The sequence below is a fragment of the Pygoscelis adeliae genome, unplaced genomic scaffold, assembly GCF_000699105.1.
Source record: "Pygoscelis adeliae isolate BGI_AS28 unplaced genomic scaffold, ASM69910v1 Scaffold14, whole genome shotgun sequence".
Classification (NCBI taxonomy): domain Eukaryota; kingdom Metazoa; phylum Chordata; class Aves; order Sphenisciformes; family Spheniscidae; genus Pygoscelis; species Pygoscelis adeliae.
The window spans coordinates 3,417,626-3,431,860 of record NW_008825109.1 but is presented as its reverse complement, the minus strand read 5'-3'; the positions used below and the strand labels follow the sequence as shown (position 1 = coordinate 3,431,860).

Genomic DNA, 14,235 nt, shown 5'->3' with positions numbered 1-14,235 from the left:
TAGCCCGTTAACTATTTTTTGCTTGAAACTGTAAAACTTACCTACACTGTAATGCTAGAAGATGAATATGATCATCTTCCTATAATAGATATTCAGTAGATTTGAAAGAATTTGGATAATACTGCACAACTGAGATCTTTTAACAGTTTTAGCAGTGACGAATGGGCTACTCTCTGCCCTGCCTTACACATCATACACCACTTTTATATAGCTGCTTTCCCAGTCAAATATGTGATAACTGCATTGGCTTTTGTATGCAGAAAATTGGACCTGTCACCTTATAGAGATGACTTCTCATGCCAGGACAAAAAATATATGGGAAATTGGCAAGTTTAAAGTGCTTTAGGCAAAGGTGCCTCAGCCTCTTCTGCAGCAATCTCTGCATACATCATAGGATTTGAATGAAACCATTTTGCTAAGGTATATCTTCATTAGTAAAGAATGAGTAAGAGATTGATCTAAAGTTTCCTCTTCCACTGTGACTGCTGTCTGCTATGTTGAAATTGCTCAGTCATCTTTGAATAGAGCACCATATTCACTGCTCTCAAGTATACATGAGACTAGAATTACTAAATCATGAAAATTAACCCTTAAAATCAGTACTTGTTAACAGTTTTCTTTGTTTCTTGTAAGCTCTCCTGAGCATCTCTACTAGTACTTGAAATACATTTACCAATGTATTGTGGAAGCTTCTTTCTGTTCTCCTGTTCCTGTTCATTCTAATCTTCCTCTCCTTCCTAAGTTAGAAAAGGTTTACTTGGTAAGAGACTACTGGGGGGGAGGGACCTGCTCCCCCATGCGTCACATTAAGTTAGCTAGGGAGGTGACTGCCTCAAACTCGCTGTTAGTGAAAGATGCTCCAGACTTATTTGTCTGTAAATCTAAAAATCTACTAAGAAATGGAAATACTTAAGACTTCCTGTGAGGCTAAGATTTTCAGTAGATATTGCAATAAAAAGTTGAAGGTTGGTGAGCTTATATTGTTTCTATAGACTAAAGGGGAGAGAAAAGCAGAAGACAGAAGTAAACCATTGTCCATTTGTGTGTACAACACATGGCATTTGCAAACCATCCAATGTTAGAATAGACTTTAGAGATTTTGAAGGGACAATTTTCTAATAATAAAAGATTCGACAGAACCCCATAAATAGCTTAATTTTGTTGTTTGAAGTGTTCTTATGTATTAGTTCTGGTTGAGAATGGATTTTAGTATTGTGGCTGATAATATTAGTGTGTAAGGTGAGTTTTTACTTAAAACCAAAGTCTATCTTAAACAGCCATTCTAAATAAAGAATCTTATTCAGATCGGTTGGCAACATAATTATTATGGTTCACCATTAATACTTAGTTTAATGAATAATAGCTGTGTACTGTCACACGTCTGTCTTCTGTATGATTGCTTTTATTTAGAATTCTTGCAAACTGTGAGCTGTGGAGACAGTATCCCTGCCTGGTTTTTATCCATGCAAGTGATAAGCAAACAAATGGCACTTTAGTGCAATTTATTATTGTCATTCTAGGCTACTGTCTCATTATACGCATCTCTGGTAGCATTTATTATAATAAACACTCAAATCTTTTCCAGATTTTTCCACCTTTTTTTTGTCGTGTTACAAAATAAGACTTCGGGATGTTGGTGATTGTTAACTCTCAAAAGGACAAAACAGGGAAGATAGGGGATTCTAAGGGAGAAAAAAGAAAATGCAGAATAAATTGGTGAGAACTCTTATATTGATTAAGTTTCTTCCTCCAAAGATACACTTTTTAATTAGCAAGTTCAAATACTTGTCTCAGTCTTCAAAATGCAGACTGCTGCTCAAACTAAATATTAGACTGACTTAAAATCCATGTGATTATTTTATTATTATTTTATTAAATCCCAGATAACTGAAAGTATAGCAGATGTGCCATACTCACTTGGCACATCTGGACTAATATTTGGACTATTTCTACATTAGCAATTAGTTTGGTGGAATAGGAGAATATGTAGAGCAATGCAGTTGTTTCTGAGGAGCTAGCACTGGTGTTACGTGACATTTCAAAGGGTTTTATTTTGGACTAGTTTTGATTTGGTTCTGTGAACTGGAGGTCCATTAGCAGTTGCAGCACATCTTCTGGTTTAGTTTCATCCCAAAGGAATACAATCTATGCACTCTGTGATGCAAGACAGTGCAGTGAGTAGGAAAAAATGCACAAAAACGGACTAACCTAGACTGAATATATGAGGCAGTGTTAGGAAGCACTAGGAGCTGCTTTGGTCTAGGTCGCAATCTTGCAATTAGGTTTGAACTTTATTTAGTAAGTATGTCTTTTCTAGGTATTAAGATTTATGATAATTTTGAAATGGATCAATACCTCTGAATGTTGTTCATATCTTAGTAATTACAAGAATGAAAATAGTTAGGTTTTCTTATTGCTCAGTTTGAAAAGTCAGGACTCGACAACTCTATCAGCAAGCACTTATCAAAGACTCCAGACTTCATTTTGATCTTTGTAGCCGAGTCTAGATTAAAATAGATGAAATTAGAAGTGTTTTATGTTTTTTTGACTAATTGGGGGGGACATAATTCATTTGTTGATAGACATATATTTTGAATATTTGTGGTTGTTTTTTTAATTTAGTAGTTTCTTGAGTCTTCTCATGTCCTGGTCATCTGAATTATGATCTATTCAGGTTTTCATCTACAAGATTCGAGGCAATTGTATTGATGTCAACACATTTTCTTTGGTGGAATAGGAGAATATGTAGAGCAATGCAGTTGTTTCTGAGGAGCTAGCACTGGTGTTACGTGACATTTCAAAGGGTTTTATTTTGGACTAGTTTTGATTTGGTTCTGTGAACTGGAGGTCCATTAGCAGTTGCAGCACATCTTCTGGTTTAGTTTCATCCCAAAGGAATACAATCTATGCACTCTGTGATGCAAGACAGTGCAGTGAGTAGGAAAAAATGCACAAAAACGGACTAACCTAGACTGAATATATGAGGCAGTGTTAGGAAGCACTAGGAGCTGCTTTGGTCTAGGTCGCAATCTTGCAATTAGGTTTGAACTTTATTTAGTAAGTATGTCTTTTCTAGGTATTAAGATTTATGATAATTTTGAAATGGATCAATACCTCTGAATGTTGTTCATATCTTAGTAATTACAAGAATGAAAATAGTTAGGTTTTCTTATTGCTCAGTTTGAAAAGTCAGGACTCGACAACTCTATCAGCAAGCACTTATCAAAGACTCCAGACTTCATTTTGATCTTTGTAGCCGAGTCTAGATTAAAATAGATGAAATTAGAAGCGTTTTATGTTTTTTTGACTAATTGGGGGGGACATAATTCATTTGTTGATAGACATATTTTGAATATTTGTGGTTGTTTTTTTAATTTAGTAGTTTCTTGAGTCTTCTCATGTCCTGGTCATCTGAATTATGATCTATTCAGGTTTTCATCTACAAGATTCGAGGCAATTGTATTGATGTCAACACATTTTCTGCTCCTGATCATGGAAAACATAGGCACGCTTATAAATTCTTTGTATGACTGTTTTTCAGTTTGCTGCAGGACAATTGTTTCTACTAGTAGTTGAGGAAAATCTTGTGGTGTCACATTAACGTAATGTAAACCAAATTAACACTGATTACTACTGACCACAGGTGAATTATTTCTGGATCACAGAAACCTAACTGGACCTTTTACTGATTTTCTAATTGTGGGAACTCTAGGCAGCATCTTAGCAATTGGCAACATTGTAATATGCATGCTGAAATTTACTCTGACTATTGTTGAAGAACAATCCAGTAAAATTAAAAAATCAATGGCTACCAGCATCTTTCCCACATGAAGAAGTTACATCAATAATTATAGGTTTTTGAGACACGAATAAATTGTAGTAGAAAGCTTTCTTTTTGATGATGAGATAGTTTATTGCATAAGGATTAATATTCCAGCTAACTGCCTAAAAAGTTCCTTCAGGTACAAATACTGTAGCTATTTTCCCAGGCAATAAGTTGTTGAATCTGGCATGCAAGCACTAAGAAGTCAGTGCTTTGGTTATGCATTCAAGTATATTTTCTGGCAGCTAAGTTGTGTTCTGAGGATTTCCATACAATGGAAAAGGAAAAAAATTACTTCCTCTTCATTAAAACTCTTCCTTTTTTTTGCCTGTTATCTGAAGTTATAGTCACGAACACTTCAAATCACTTTCTTAAGTTGCAGTTACTACCTCCGTATGATTGGGTAAATGCTTCCATCTTTTCTTTAATGTAAGATTTGACAACAGACTTACACACAGCATCTTGCTCTTGAGTTATGAACGCAGGGTACTGCTATGGCCTTTCCCTGAACCCTTTGAAACTGCACATAATATATTACAAAAACTCGGTTCTTTTTCAAAATGATAACCAGGCATCTGGGAGTAGAACAGAAGTAGAGAGTTTCTCTAATGGAAAATAGTAGATTATACTTTATTACTTTAGGCTCTCTGAGGAGCAAAAGACTACAAAATGTCTATTTATTGGATATTATGCTTTGTTAGCAACATGGGTTTTTCTAAAACCTTATTGCAGCCTTTCACTACTTAATGGGGGCTTATAAGAAAGATGGGGACAGACTTCTTAGCAGGGCCTGTAGTGATAGGACAAGAGGTAATGGTTTTAAACTAAAACAGAGTAGATTCAGACTAGATAGAAGGAAGAAATTTTTTATGCTGAGGGTGGTGAAACACTGGCACAGGTTGCCCAGCGAGGTGGTGGATGCCCCATCCCTGGAAACATTCAAGGTCGGGTTGGACGGGCTCTGAGCAACCTGATCTAGTTGAAGATGTCCCTGCCCGCGGCAGGGGGGTTGGACTACATGAGCTTTTGTCATGGTTTAACCCCAGCTGGCAACTAAGCACCACACAGCTGCTCACTCACCCTCCCCTGGGATGTGGGAGAGAATTGGGGGGGGCGGGGATTAAAACCCGTGGGTTGAGATAAAGACAGTTTAATAGGGAAAGCAAAAGCTGCACGTGCAAGCAAAGCAAAACAAGGAATTCATTCACTGCTTCCCATCGGCAGGCAGGTGTTCAGCCATCTCCAGGAAAGCAGGGCTCCATCACGCGTAACGGGTACTTGGGAAGACAAACGCCATCACTCCGAACGTTCCCCCTTCCTTCTTCTTCCCCCAGCTTTATATGCTGAGCATGACGTCATATGGTGTGGGCCCAGCCGTGTCCCCTCCCAGCTTCTTGTGCACCCCGAGCCTGCTCACTGGTGGGGTGGGGTGAGAAGCAGAGAAGGCCTTGACCCTGTGTAAGCACTGCTCAGCAGTAACTAAAACACCCCTGTGTTATCACCACTGTTTCCAGCACAAATCCAAAACATGGCCCCATGCTAGCTACTGTGAAGAAAATTAACTCTCTCCCAGCGAAAACCAGCACACCATTAAAGGTCCCTTACAATGCAAACTATTCTATGATTCTGTGAAAACAGCTTGAAGGGAAAAATAGAGCAAAGGTTAAAAAGGCCATGACCATCTTGGAGAAGCTCCAAAATAACTGACTTGTTAAACAGAAGCAAAGTACTTTTGTTACAGTTGTATTGCAAAGTAGTACTTTAAATCATTCGTGGGTTTTATTTGAAGGGGTATATTGAAATAATGTTTTGCCCTTTATTTTTGAACTTGATGCTCTGATAAATATTGATACTTATGTCTTTAAAACATGAAAAATATTGGAAATGTGCATTGTAGTTTTCAATGGTTAAGCGAATTGTTAGAATATGGAGAAGGTGTAGTGTACAGCGTAGTATTTGATGATGGCAATTCCTAGCAAATTGACTAACCCACTGGGTTTAGAGGCAGGAGATTTGCTCTTACTTTCTGTCATTTTAGAATGTCTGTCTACAGAAGTGGCATGTTTGTGAAAATAAAGCTGTAGGGAGACTTCAGTGTGTATTCCACAGCTCTACTTTGTCAAAGTAGTCATAACGGATGACTGGAAGAGCTTGGCTTATTTAACCTCCCAAGGGAGGGCTGAGAAGAGGGTAGCTAGGCTAGCTCTGAATGTGTCTTAGGATTAATTTTGGAAAAGAAGATAAGAGAATAGGGAAAATGTTGTTAAGTGCTTGTAGAACACATAGAGCAAAAACTAGAAAAACATTTCTAATTCTGGAACTATGCGATTCAACAACAGTGTCTAGGGTTTAGGATCCCCTCTCCTGTCCCCCAGTTCTGGGTTTCATGAGGCAGTTTAATAAATTCACAAAGCACAGGGATATATGCAAGACACCTGCAGATGCCAGTATACTGGACTCATTAAGAGCAGATTCCTATACAGTACTGTATTTTTCTATAATGTGTTATAAGTTTGCTAATTGCTCTGACCAGGTGACTCAGTAATATAACAACAAACATATTACTGTCATGTTTTGTATTTCACTGCAGTTCCATATCTGTTTATATGTAGAATTTAAAATATGATGTTACATAGTGTATATAATAAATAGTGGTGAGCAACATCCAGTTTGAATTATGTTCTAAAAAGAATGTTCTCACTAAACTCACTTAGGGCAAGGTTTGGTTATGCTTAGATGAAATTCAGTGGACTCTGTTCTGTAGGAAAAGAAAGCAAGTGCAGGTCTGCTAGGGGGTCTTGGAGGATGTGCCCTAGCTGTGGCTCTGGAAATCCCATTTTAGCTGGGGATGACCTCTGCCGTTCTGGGTGCTTACAGAGGTCCATTTTGGCCTTGTAGTCTATGAAATCTTAGCCCTTTTTGTTTGTTTTTACACCGTACTGTTTTGTTCTCTATAAATTGTGCATTTCTCATACAGGTTTTGGTAGATTAATATGAAATCGCATGTAGTACAGAAAGATTTCAGATATTTGTTTCAGGTTAGCAAGTCTCTTAATTATTTCTTAAAAATTCTTTTATTCTGAATGATCTTTTTCTTCATTGGATATGCTATTCCCCCAAGGTTTTTCACGTGTTAATGAAGAGGACCTTTGATGTTCAGATTCAAGAACCAGAGTTTGATTTCAGTTCTGTTGATGATTTGCTGTGAAATTGAGTGTGTCGCTAGCATCTTTGTACTTCAACTTGCATAAATAATACTAAATGATTTTAAAGGTACATGAGGCTGTGTCGGTGTCTTTTGAATTGGTTTGAAGATGTGGTTCTAACCCCTTTATTCACGCTTAGTTTTTTGGTTTTGTAGAGTTTGCAGTTGTAATCTGTGGCAGATATTACTGCTTTCACTGTGCTGATACAGTAGGTGGTATTTGGGGTAAAAATGTCTTATACTATATTTCAGACCACAAGTGATTCAGTTTTTTGGTTTTGTCCTTTTAAAGTCAGCTCAATTGTGAAAGTGGGGAGGGTAGTTTCTTAGTCTTCAAAAGTGATTGAAGTATTTTATTTAGATTAAAATTGACTTGTGTCATATGTAAAGTGTTAATATGTGTGAAAGCATATGGGCTCTGTAACTGTGGGGACAATAGTTTCAAGATAAAATAACCAGTGAATACAGTACAGGGTATAGATGCATTTGTAGGAGAGTTTTACGAGATACAGTGTGTAAGTGACTTATCACTACCTTGACTATCTAGCCATCCCCTGATGAGCTAGCCTGCACGTGCCCTTTCCCCAAAGCTGACATCAGGTACTTTTTGCCTTTTTTCTGTCCTTGTACTGAAGGTAAAATAAATAGAATGAATAGGTCAGCCCAGTTCCACTAGGTTCAGAGTGAAAAATACATAAAATGAGAAAGAAAAAGCAACAGAGATCCGCCTGTATTTTTGGAAGAGGCTATTTTACCTGTACAATGTTTTTTAAGCATCTCCTTTATTAAATCAGAATTGATGCATTGTTAGAGATGAGTGGAAGGAAAGGTATATGCAGAACATGTATTTTCATGTTTTAGAGGAAGTTGGGTGGAGAAAGAGAGCAGGCTTATGAGATGTCAAAAAGACAAGATACTTTGCAAAAGTATCAGATTAGCTCAAGAAGGAGTACTTTTTCGTTATCATCACTCCTTTGATCTGCACAAAGGAAAGAGTTGGGTTTTTTTTATTGAAGAGGAGATACCTGAGTATATAGTACAGCTACTTAGATTATGTAATTTACTTCATACCTTTTGCATGGGCAAATGTTGTTTTTATCTAAAATGAATACAACTTCAGCCCTTAGTGTGATATAAACACTGAATACATCATTACTAACTATTTTTATCTCTGTCTAGCTCCTATTGTACTTGAAATACGTGGCCACATAAAAATACTAGTGTAACTGCAGGGTTTGTATGGTTGTAAAAACAAATGTTCTTGTAAAGACAGAGGTTTGTCCTTTTATCTTCCTATCTGCAATCCTGTAAGCAAGCATATTTTTATGGTTTTACCATGAAGTGGTTACATTTTAGTGAAATACCAGATGTTGAGCATACTGTTACTAAGATTTGCCACTTCCATTAAAAACCTCTGGACTTCTTTGGTTTTGCAATAAATTGCAACTAACCAGAAACGTATTTGATAGATTGGCTTGAACTAGAACCATAAATCAGAACCGCTGATATTTTAGATGCAGGTGAATATCCTGTTCCAAATTAGAGTTTTGGCATTGTTTCTTTTCAATTTGGGTTGTTCACAATAGCACAAATATTTTTAAAAACAGTAGATTGTTATTTTCTGATAGGGTTAATGCACTCCTGAGAGAGACAGTTATTCTTTAGTGTGGTAGAGATGTTTTCTTTAGTGTATGAAGTTTGGAGGTTTTATATATTTCCAGGTGCTATGCTTAACTGTCCTTAAAAAAGATTTAAAGTAAACTTGACAGAGTCAGCAAGCAGTGTGAACTTTATCTTAGAGCTTTTCTTAGAGAATAAGTTGTTTTTGTGTTTAAATGTGAATTTTATGTAAATGGAATTGGCTTATATTCATGAGAAGCATTCATCAAACAAAAATGTTTGGCATATGCATGGTGTAAGTGGAAAGGGATTAGGCCCTTGAGGGATCAAGATGGTTTGTCTTAGGAGCTGCTGAACCCCAGCAGCCTGACAGAGGCGAGGCTGCTGCAGCCCCGTGGCCCCGGGTCCAGCCAGTAGCGAGGCGGAGCATGTGTTCCCAATAGGCACATGTGGATGCATACACACACTACGTGGTCATCCACATAGTGTGTGCATGTGTTCCCGATAGGCACATATGGATGCATACACACACTTCGTGGTCATCCACGTAGATCAACACAGAAACCACAGCACTCTCACAAACACACACTGCACCAATGGCCTGATCTTGTTTCACCTTTCTGGCTGGTCAGGATGAAAGCCTGTTTGTGGAATATGTATACAGAAATATACATATCTACAATATGGATGCCTCCAGTAGCTGGTCTTTGACACTTAGTCTATGCTATCGCTGGTCTCACATCCCCGGTCTCTGCAGTTGCCAGCACATGGGCATGTGAGTCTTGCTGTGTGGCTCGCAGCTCCATTCCAGTTGCTGGTGCTCAGCCCTGCTCCTGCATGTGCACACGTGCACACACTATGGATCCTCCCAGTAGCTTTAGACACTCAGTGTATCCAGTAGTTGACCCCTGGCCTCCCTGTTGCCTCGCACACAGACACACATATACAAATGGGTCTTTCCGGTACCTGGTGCAGGCTTATAACACTATCAGTAGCTGACCCTTGCACGCCAGAGGCTTTCCTGTAGCTGGGACCTCCTGTTTCCTCCAGTAACCGTCAGGCCCATTGGTCTCCTCAGTCTCTGCCTCAGACTTGTGGCTGCTCTGATACCTGGTTCCCAAGCCTCTTCTCCTAGTCCAGCTTGATGCTCATGAGTGATTACACACACTGAAACACACACCCACACAACATTTATGCACCCTACTCTCCCCAGTTTCTGGCAGCACAGACATGTGCACCCCTATGACTTATGGTCCCTTTTTCAGTTGCAGGCACTCAGACCTCCAAACAGACACACGGAGCCTCCTACCCAGGAGTTAGAAATGGAATTTAAGGAGAAGACAGGACTGACTGCAGTGATCAGTGCAGGGCAAGGCCAGACAAGCTTCCTGACCAGCAGTCTGTTTCAAGTGACCAAACCCTTTTATCCCTGTGTTTACCAATGGTTGTTCCTCCTCAGACCACCCTAATCCCTCTTCTGCTGGCCTTTTGTCTTCCCTAAGCATCTCATAAAAGTTTTGTGCCATCCCAAAGGGCTCTTCCCTTGAATCCCGTAATGAGTCCCATGCCCCTGTAGGCAGTAACCCCCTGTCAGACTGTAAGGTGAGCGGGGAGCCACTCCTTTCTTTTTAGCTGGTGAGTGTCACACCTGGACAGGCTGATGGCTCCCCTGGGACAGCCCTGGGGGGAGCTGGGTCAGGGTGCTCAGTTTTCTCCAGTTACATTATTGGGGTTCCTATCCTGTTACTGTTACTCTGTGCTGCTTTGTGTTTATGGTGATGAGCCTTTAATCGCACAACTTAGCAGTTTGTATAATGGAAAGGTGGGATCATTTACCTGCTAGTATTAAGTCATTTGTGTTAAAGTGCATTAACACCACCAGTGCTTTGTTAGGTTAATTGTTGTAATGGGATGTACTTAGGTGGTGCGGAAGTTTAGATAAACTGGGAGGTTACATTAGGCTTTTCTGGCGGGAAGATTTTTGCTTCAGTATTAGTACAATTACCTAACCCAAAGGATTTAGACACTTGTGAGGTGGTTGAGACCCTAATGATGCTGCAGTAGAGAATTGTACTTGTAAATGTAGTAAATCAATGGAGTAAGATACTGCCTATATATTATGGGATATATATCTCTCTCTCTGCCACTTTTTACATGTATGAACTATAGTGAATAAATTATGCAGTTTGGTTTATCAGAGGGCCATGTTTAAAGGGTGTTTTTTTGGGAACTACCCCAGCATGATAGCTTGTCTGCTAGACATTGGGGTCTGCCACACGGAAGAGATTTCAAGTAACAAAAGTGCAAAGAAATTTATGAAAACATTTTCCTTTGTAGGAAGCTGCTTTGATTTTTCAGGAAGAAAAAATGCTAACTCGTCATTTTGATTTTTGCGTAAACCCATGGGGTTTTGTCATGATGCTAGTGTGACAGGTCAAAGCTGAACTCAGCAAAGTAAAGAGTGTTAGAACTCCCGCATAAGCTCTGTGTAACGCGATTGTCAATGGAAGCCTTTGTAGAATACCCTACGTTATTTATAAGTCTCTTTACAGTATGGCATTTTATGATATGGTAAAGAAATGAGTATGATACATTGCTTAATTGATTACATGGGACCTATAAAGACATTTAACTTGAAGTGTATTAGCTTTATATCTAATAGATAATTAAGAAATCGTGGGTTGGAAGAAGCACTTTCCCTAAATTCCAGGTCATGTTGTTTTGTACCATCCTGTCATCTATTCTGCAGGGCTACTTGCTGGTAAAAAACAATGAAGAACTAAGTAGTCATTCCAGAGTAATTTTTTTAAGATTAGTTGGTGTTTAGGGAAAAAAGTGCATATAATTCAGGTTTAATGGGAATATTTTTATTTTTCTTAAAGGAATTACCTACGGTTCTGCTTATTCATGAGATGGACGGGCACGAAGGTGCATGGACAATATTACCGTTAATGAGAGAGTAAGTGTAATGAATGCCAGTTATTTTCAGAATTTTTTGTAACCAAGAATATTAATATTGATTACTCAGACCTCTTTTTTCAGAAGCAAAATTTGAATGAGAGTTGCAACCTTATCTTTTCACCTTCTTAAACTACTTTTTTTGTTGTTTTCCAAAGCAATTTTCTGTCAAATTTCATTAAATCAGAGAAAGCTATTTAAAATAAAAGAACAACAATAATATAATGTAACTGAACAACTGCCTTCTTCAAATCGTTGTGGGTTTTAAAATTACTAGGGAAGTAAATTAGTCAAAAGAAATACCATTTTTAAATGTATATTTTCCTATTTGGTCCCCACTTCTCAGTGTAAGGTGTGAGGTATTTCAGAACTTTTGACTTTTCAGATTACTTGGCTGAATGAAGTGGATGAATAATTTTTTAAAAAAAGGTAATAATACCTGTTTGGGGTTTCTATCTTTTATTGCTTACAGTGTTTCTAAGAGGTGGTATGCCTCTATAGTGAAAAGGTATAGGTTTCAACATCTTTTTAGAAGCCTATATGGCCAGTTTTCATCTTAGTGTGGTCAGAGAAGACAGGTAATCTCAAATATCTTTTCTTCTTAGCTTATGCAGATGGCTCCAAGGAAGACGTGCTGCATTTACATGGTAGTATGTTGCAAACTGTCGGGAAGCAATGATTCTTGTTTCAGAAAGTCCTAAAGCTCCATGGTTGCTGAAGGCTATCCTTTGCCTAAAACTTGCATTTGAAATTGATGCTGGAGGCTCTGCAGCCTCTTGAGGTTTAATTCAGTTAATATAATTTATTAGAGTTACTCAGAAGGAAGTTTTTGTTTTGGTTTGAGATTTTTGCATCAGAGTGGTTGCAGGACATGATGCCTTTTCTTCTGCTTTCCATTGCTTTCTGTGTGTGTAGAAACATGAAAATAGTGTTTGTATAGTAGCTATCTTTGAGAGAGAGACATATAAACTGTGAAAAGAAGCAAAAGGAGAATTAAAGTAAATTGAAAAATTGGAAGATGATGTTCCAACTATCAGTCATCTTTGTTTTTCCTTCTTAGCTCCTGTTTCAGTGACCCTAGTGGTTCCTCTTCTGAATTATTTATGTCTCAATGACAGGGTTTACAGATACTGCTCTTAAAAGATAGCAAAACTCAGAAGCAAAAATACAAATGCTCATTTGTGTGATAAAGCAGAAGAAAATTCTTCAGAAATCATAAGAGGAAACTTAAGTAAAGGATTTCCATCTTGAGAATTCTGTAATACGAATTTCCTTGTGTCTACTGTTTCACTTACCACTTTTGGCAGAATGAAGACATGGAGTAGTTTAGAAGTATGTCGATGTTGTGAGGCTGGTACTGTTTAGTTTTCTTAGTGGACAGAAGAGAAGGAAGGGAGATCAGCCCATTCTGCAGCAGCTGACGATGCTTGGAATTGTGATATAAGATGCGTTCTTATTTGAAAACTGCTTTCAGAAGAATGGCAGTTCTGTAGTTGTCAGCATTTTTAAGGAGGCGTCTAAACAGTTATGACAATTCTTAATTTTTAGTTCTTGGGCAGAGGTTAACTTGGACAAAATACTGCATTTCAGAAGATGTAATCATAAGACATCAATGGATGTCTTATGACACAGTACCGTTACTGTCTTCAGAAGGCCCACTACATTTCTTCTCAGTAACCAAGTTCATTAAGCAGAGAAGAAATCCCTTTTTTAAATTATTACCCTGAACCTGGATCTTACCCGAGTATCTCCAATGGCTCCTTGCAATCTGAACTCCAAATTTGTGTGCTATGAGGTCTACATAAGACTTTCTGCAGGCCTTAAATACTTAGTCTTGAAAATAATTCTGTTTGTCCATCAATAGCTAGATGAACAGATCATTATTTTTGTGAACTTGTATGTGCTGTATTCACAAGATGCAGTAATTCTTTTTTTTTGGGGGGGGATTCTAGTGTTTTCTCCTTGCCCTTCACCTGCCTGCTTTCGTGTAAATTCAGGTATTTATCTCCCAAAGTTCTAGCTGAGCACTAAAGCATGAGAGGAAAGCCTTCAGTCTTCACAGGGCATTGAATACTGAACATATTTAAAAACATGAGGGTATCTGATACCCTTTCTGTACTTGTTTGGCAAGTATTAGAAGGAAGAGCTAGGAAGTGTCTTTCCCAGCTGATTGTATCTTGCTTGCTTGCCTGAATGGCAAAGAGTTGCCCAGATTTCAGTGTTAAATAGGCAACAAGTATATGCTTTTATGAACTAAAAAGATGAATGGATCATGAGTTCTTCTGGCTGTTATAGTTTAGCAGATTAAGTATCATAAGCAGAAAGCAATGAATAATCAAATACCGTTGCAAGACACAGAGGAAAGGTAGCCTTATAGGAAGATGGCTGTCGTGGTTTAAACCCAGCCAGCAACTAAGCACCACACAGCCACTCGCTCGCTTCCCCCCGGTGGGATGGGGGAGACAATTGGAAGGGTAAAAGTGAGAAAACTCGTGGGTTGAGATAAAGACAGTTCAATAGGGAAAGCAAAAGCCGTGCGTGCAAGCAAAGCTAAACAAGGAATTCATTCATTGCTTCCCATCGGCAGGCAGGTGTTCAGCCATCTCCAGGAAAGCAGGGCTCCATCACG

The 14,235-nt window shown here is 38.4% G+C and overlaps 1 protein-coding gene across 1 annotated transcript in view; it reads left to right on the top strand.

Annotated features, from left to right (window-relative positions):
• The window catches only part of B3GALTL (beta 1,3-galactosyltransferase-like), a 69,348-nt gene that overhangs the window by 26,419 nt on the left and 28,694 nt on the right, over positions 1 to 14,235 (top strand). The window contains exon 5 of the mRNA XM_009327865.1: positions 11,531 to 11,607. Within this exon, the coding sequence (XP_009326140.1) occupies positions 11,531 to 11,607 (77 nt within the window). The remainder of the gene's footprint in view (positions 1 to 11,530; positions 11,608 to 14,235) is intronic.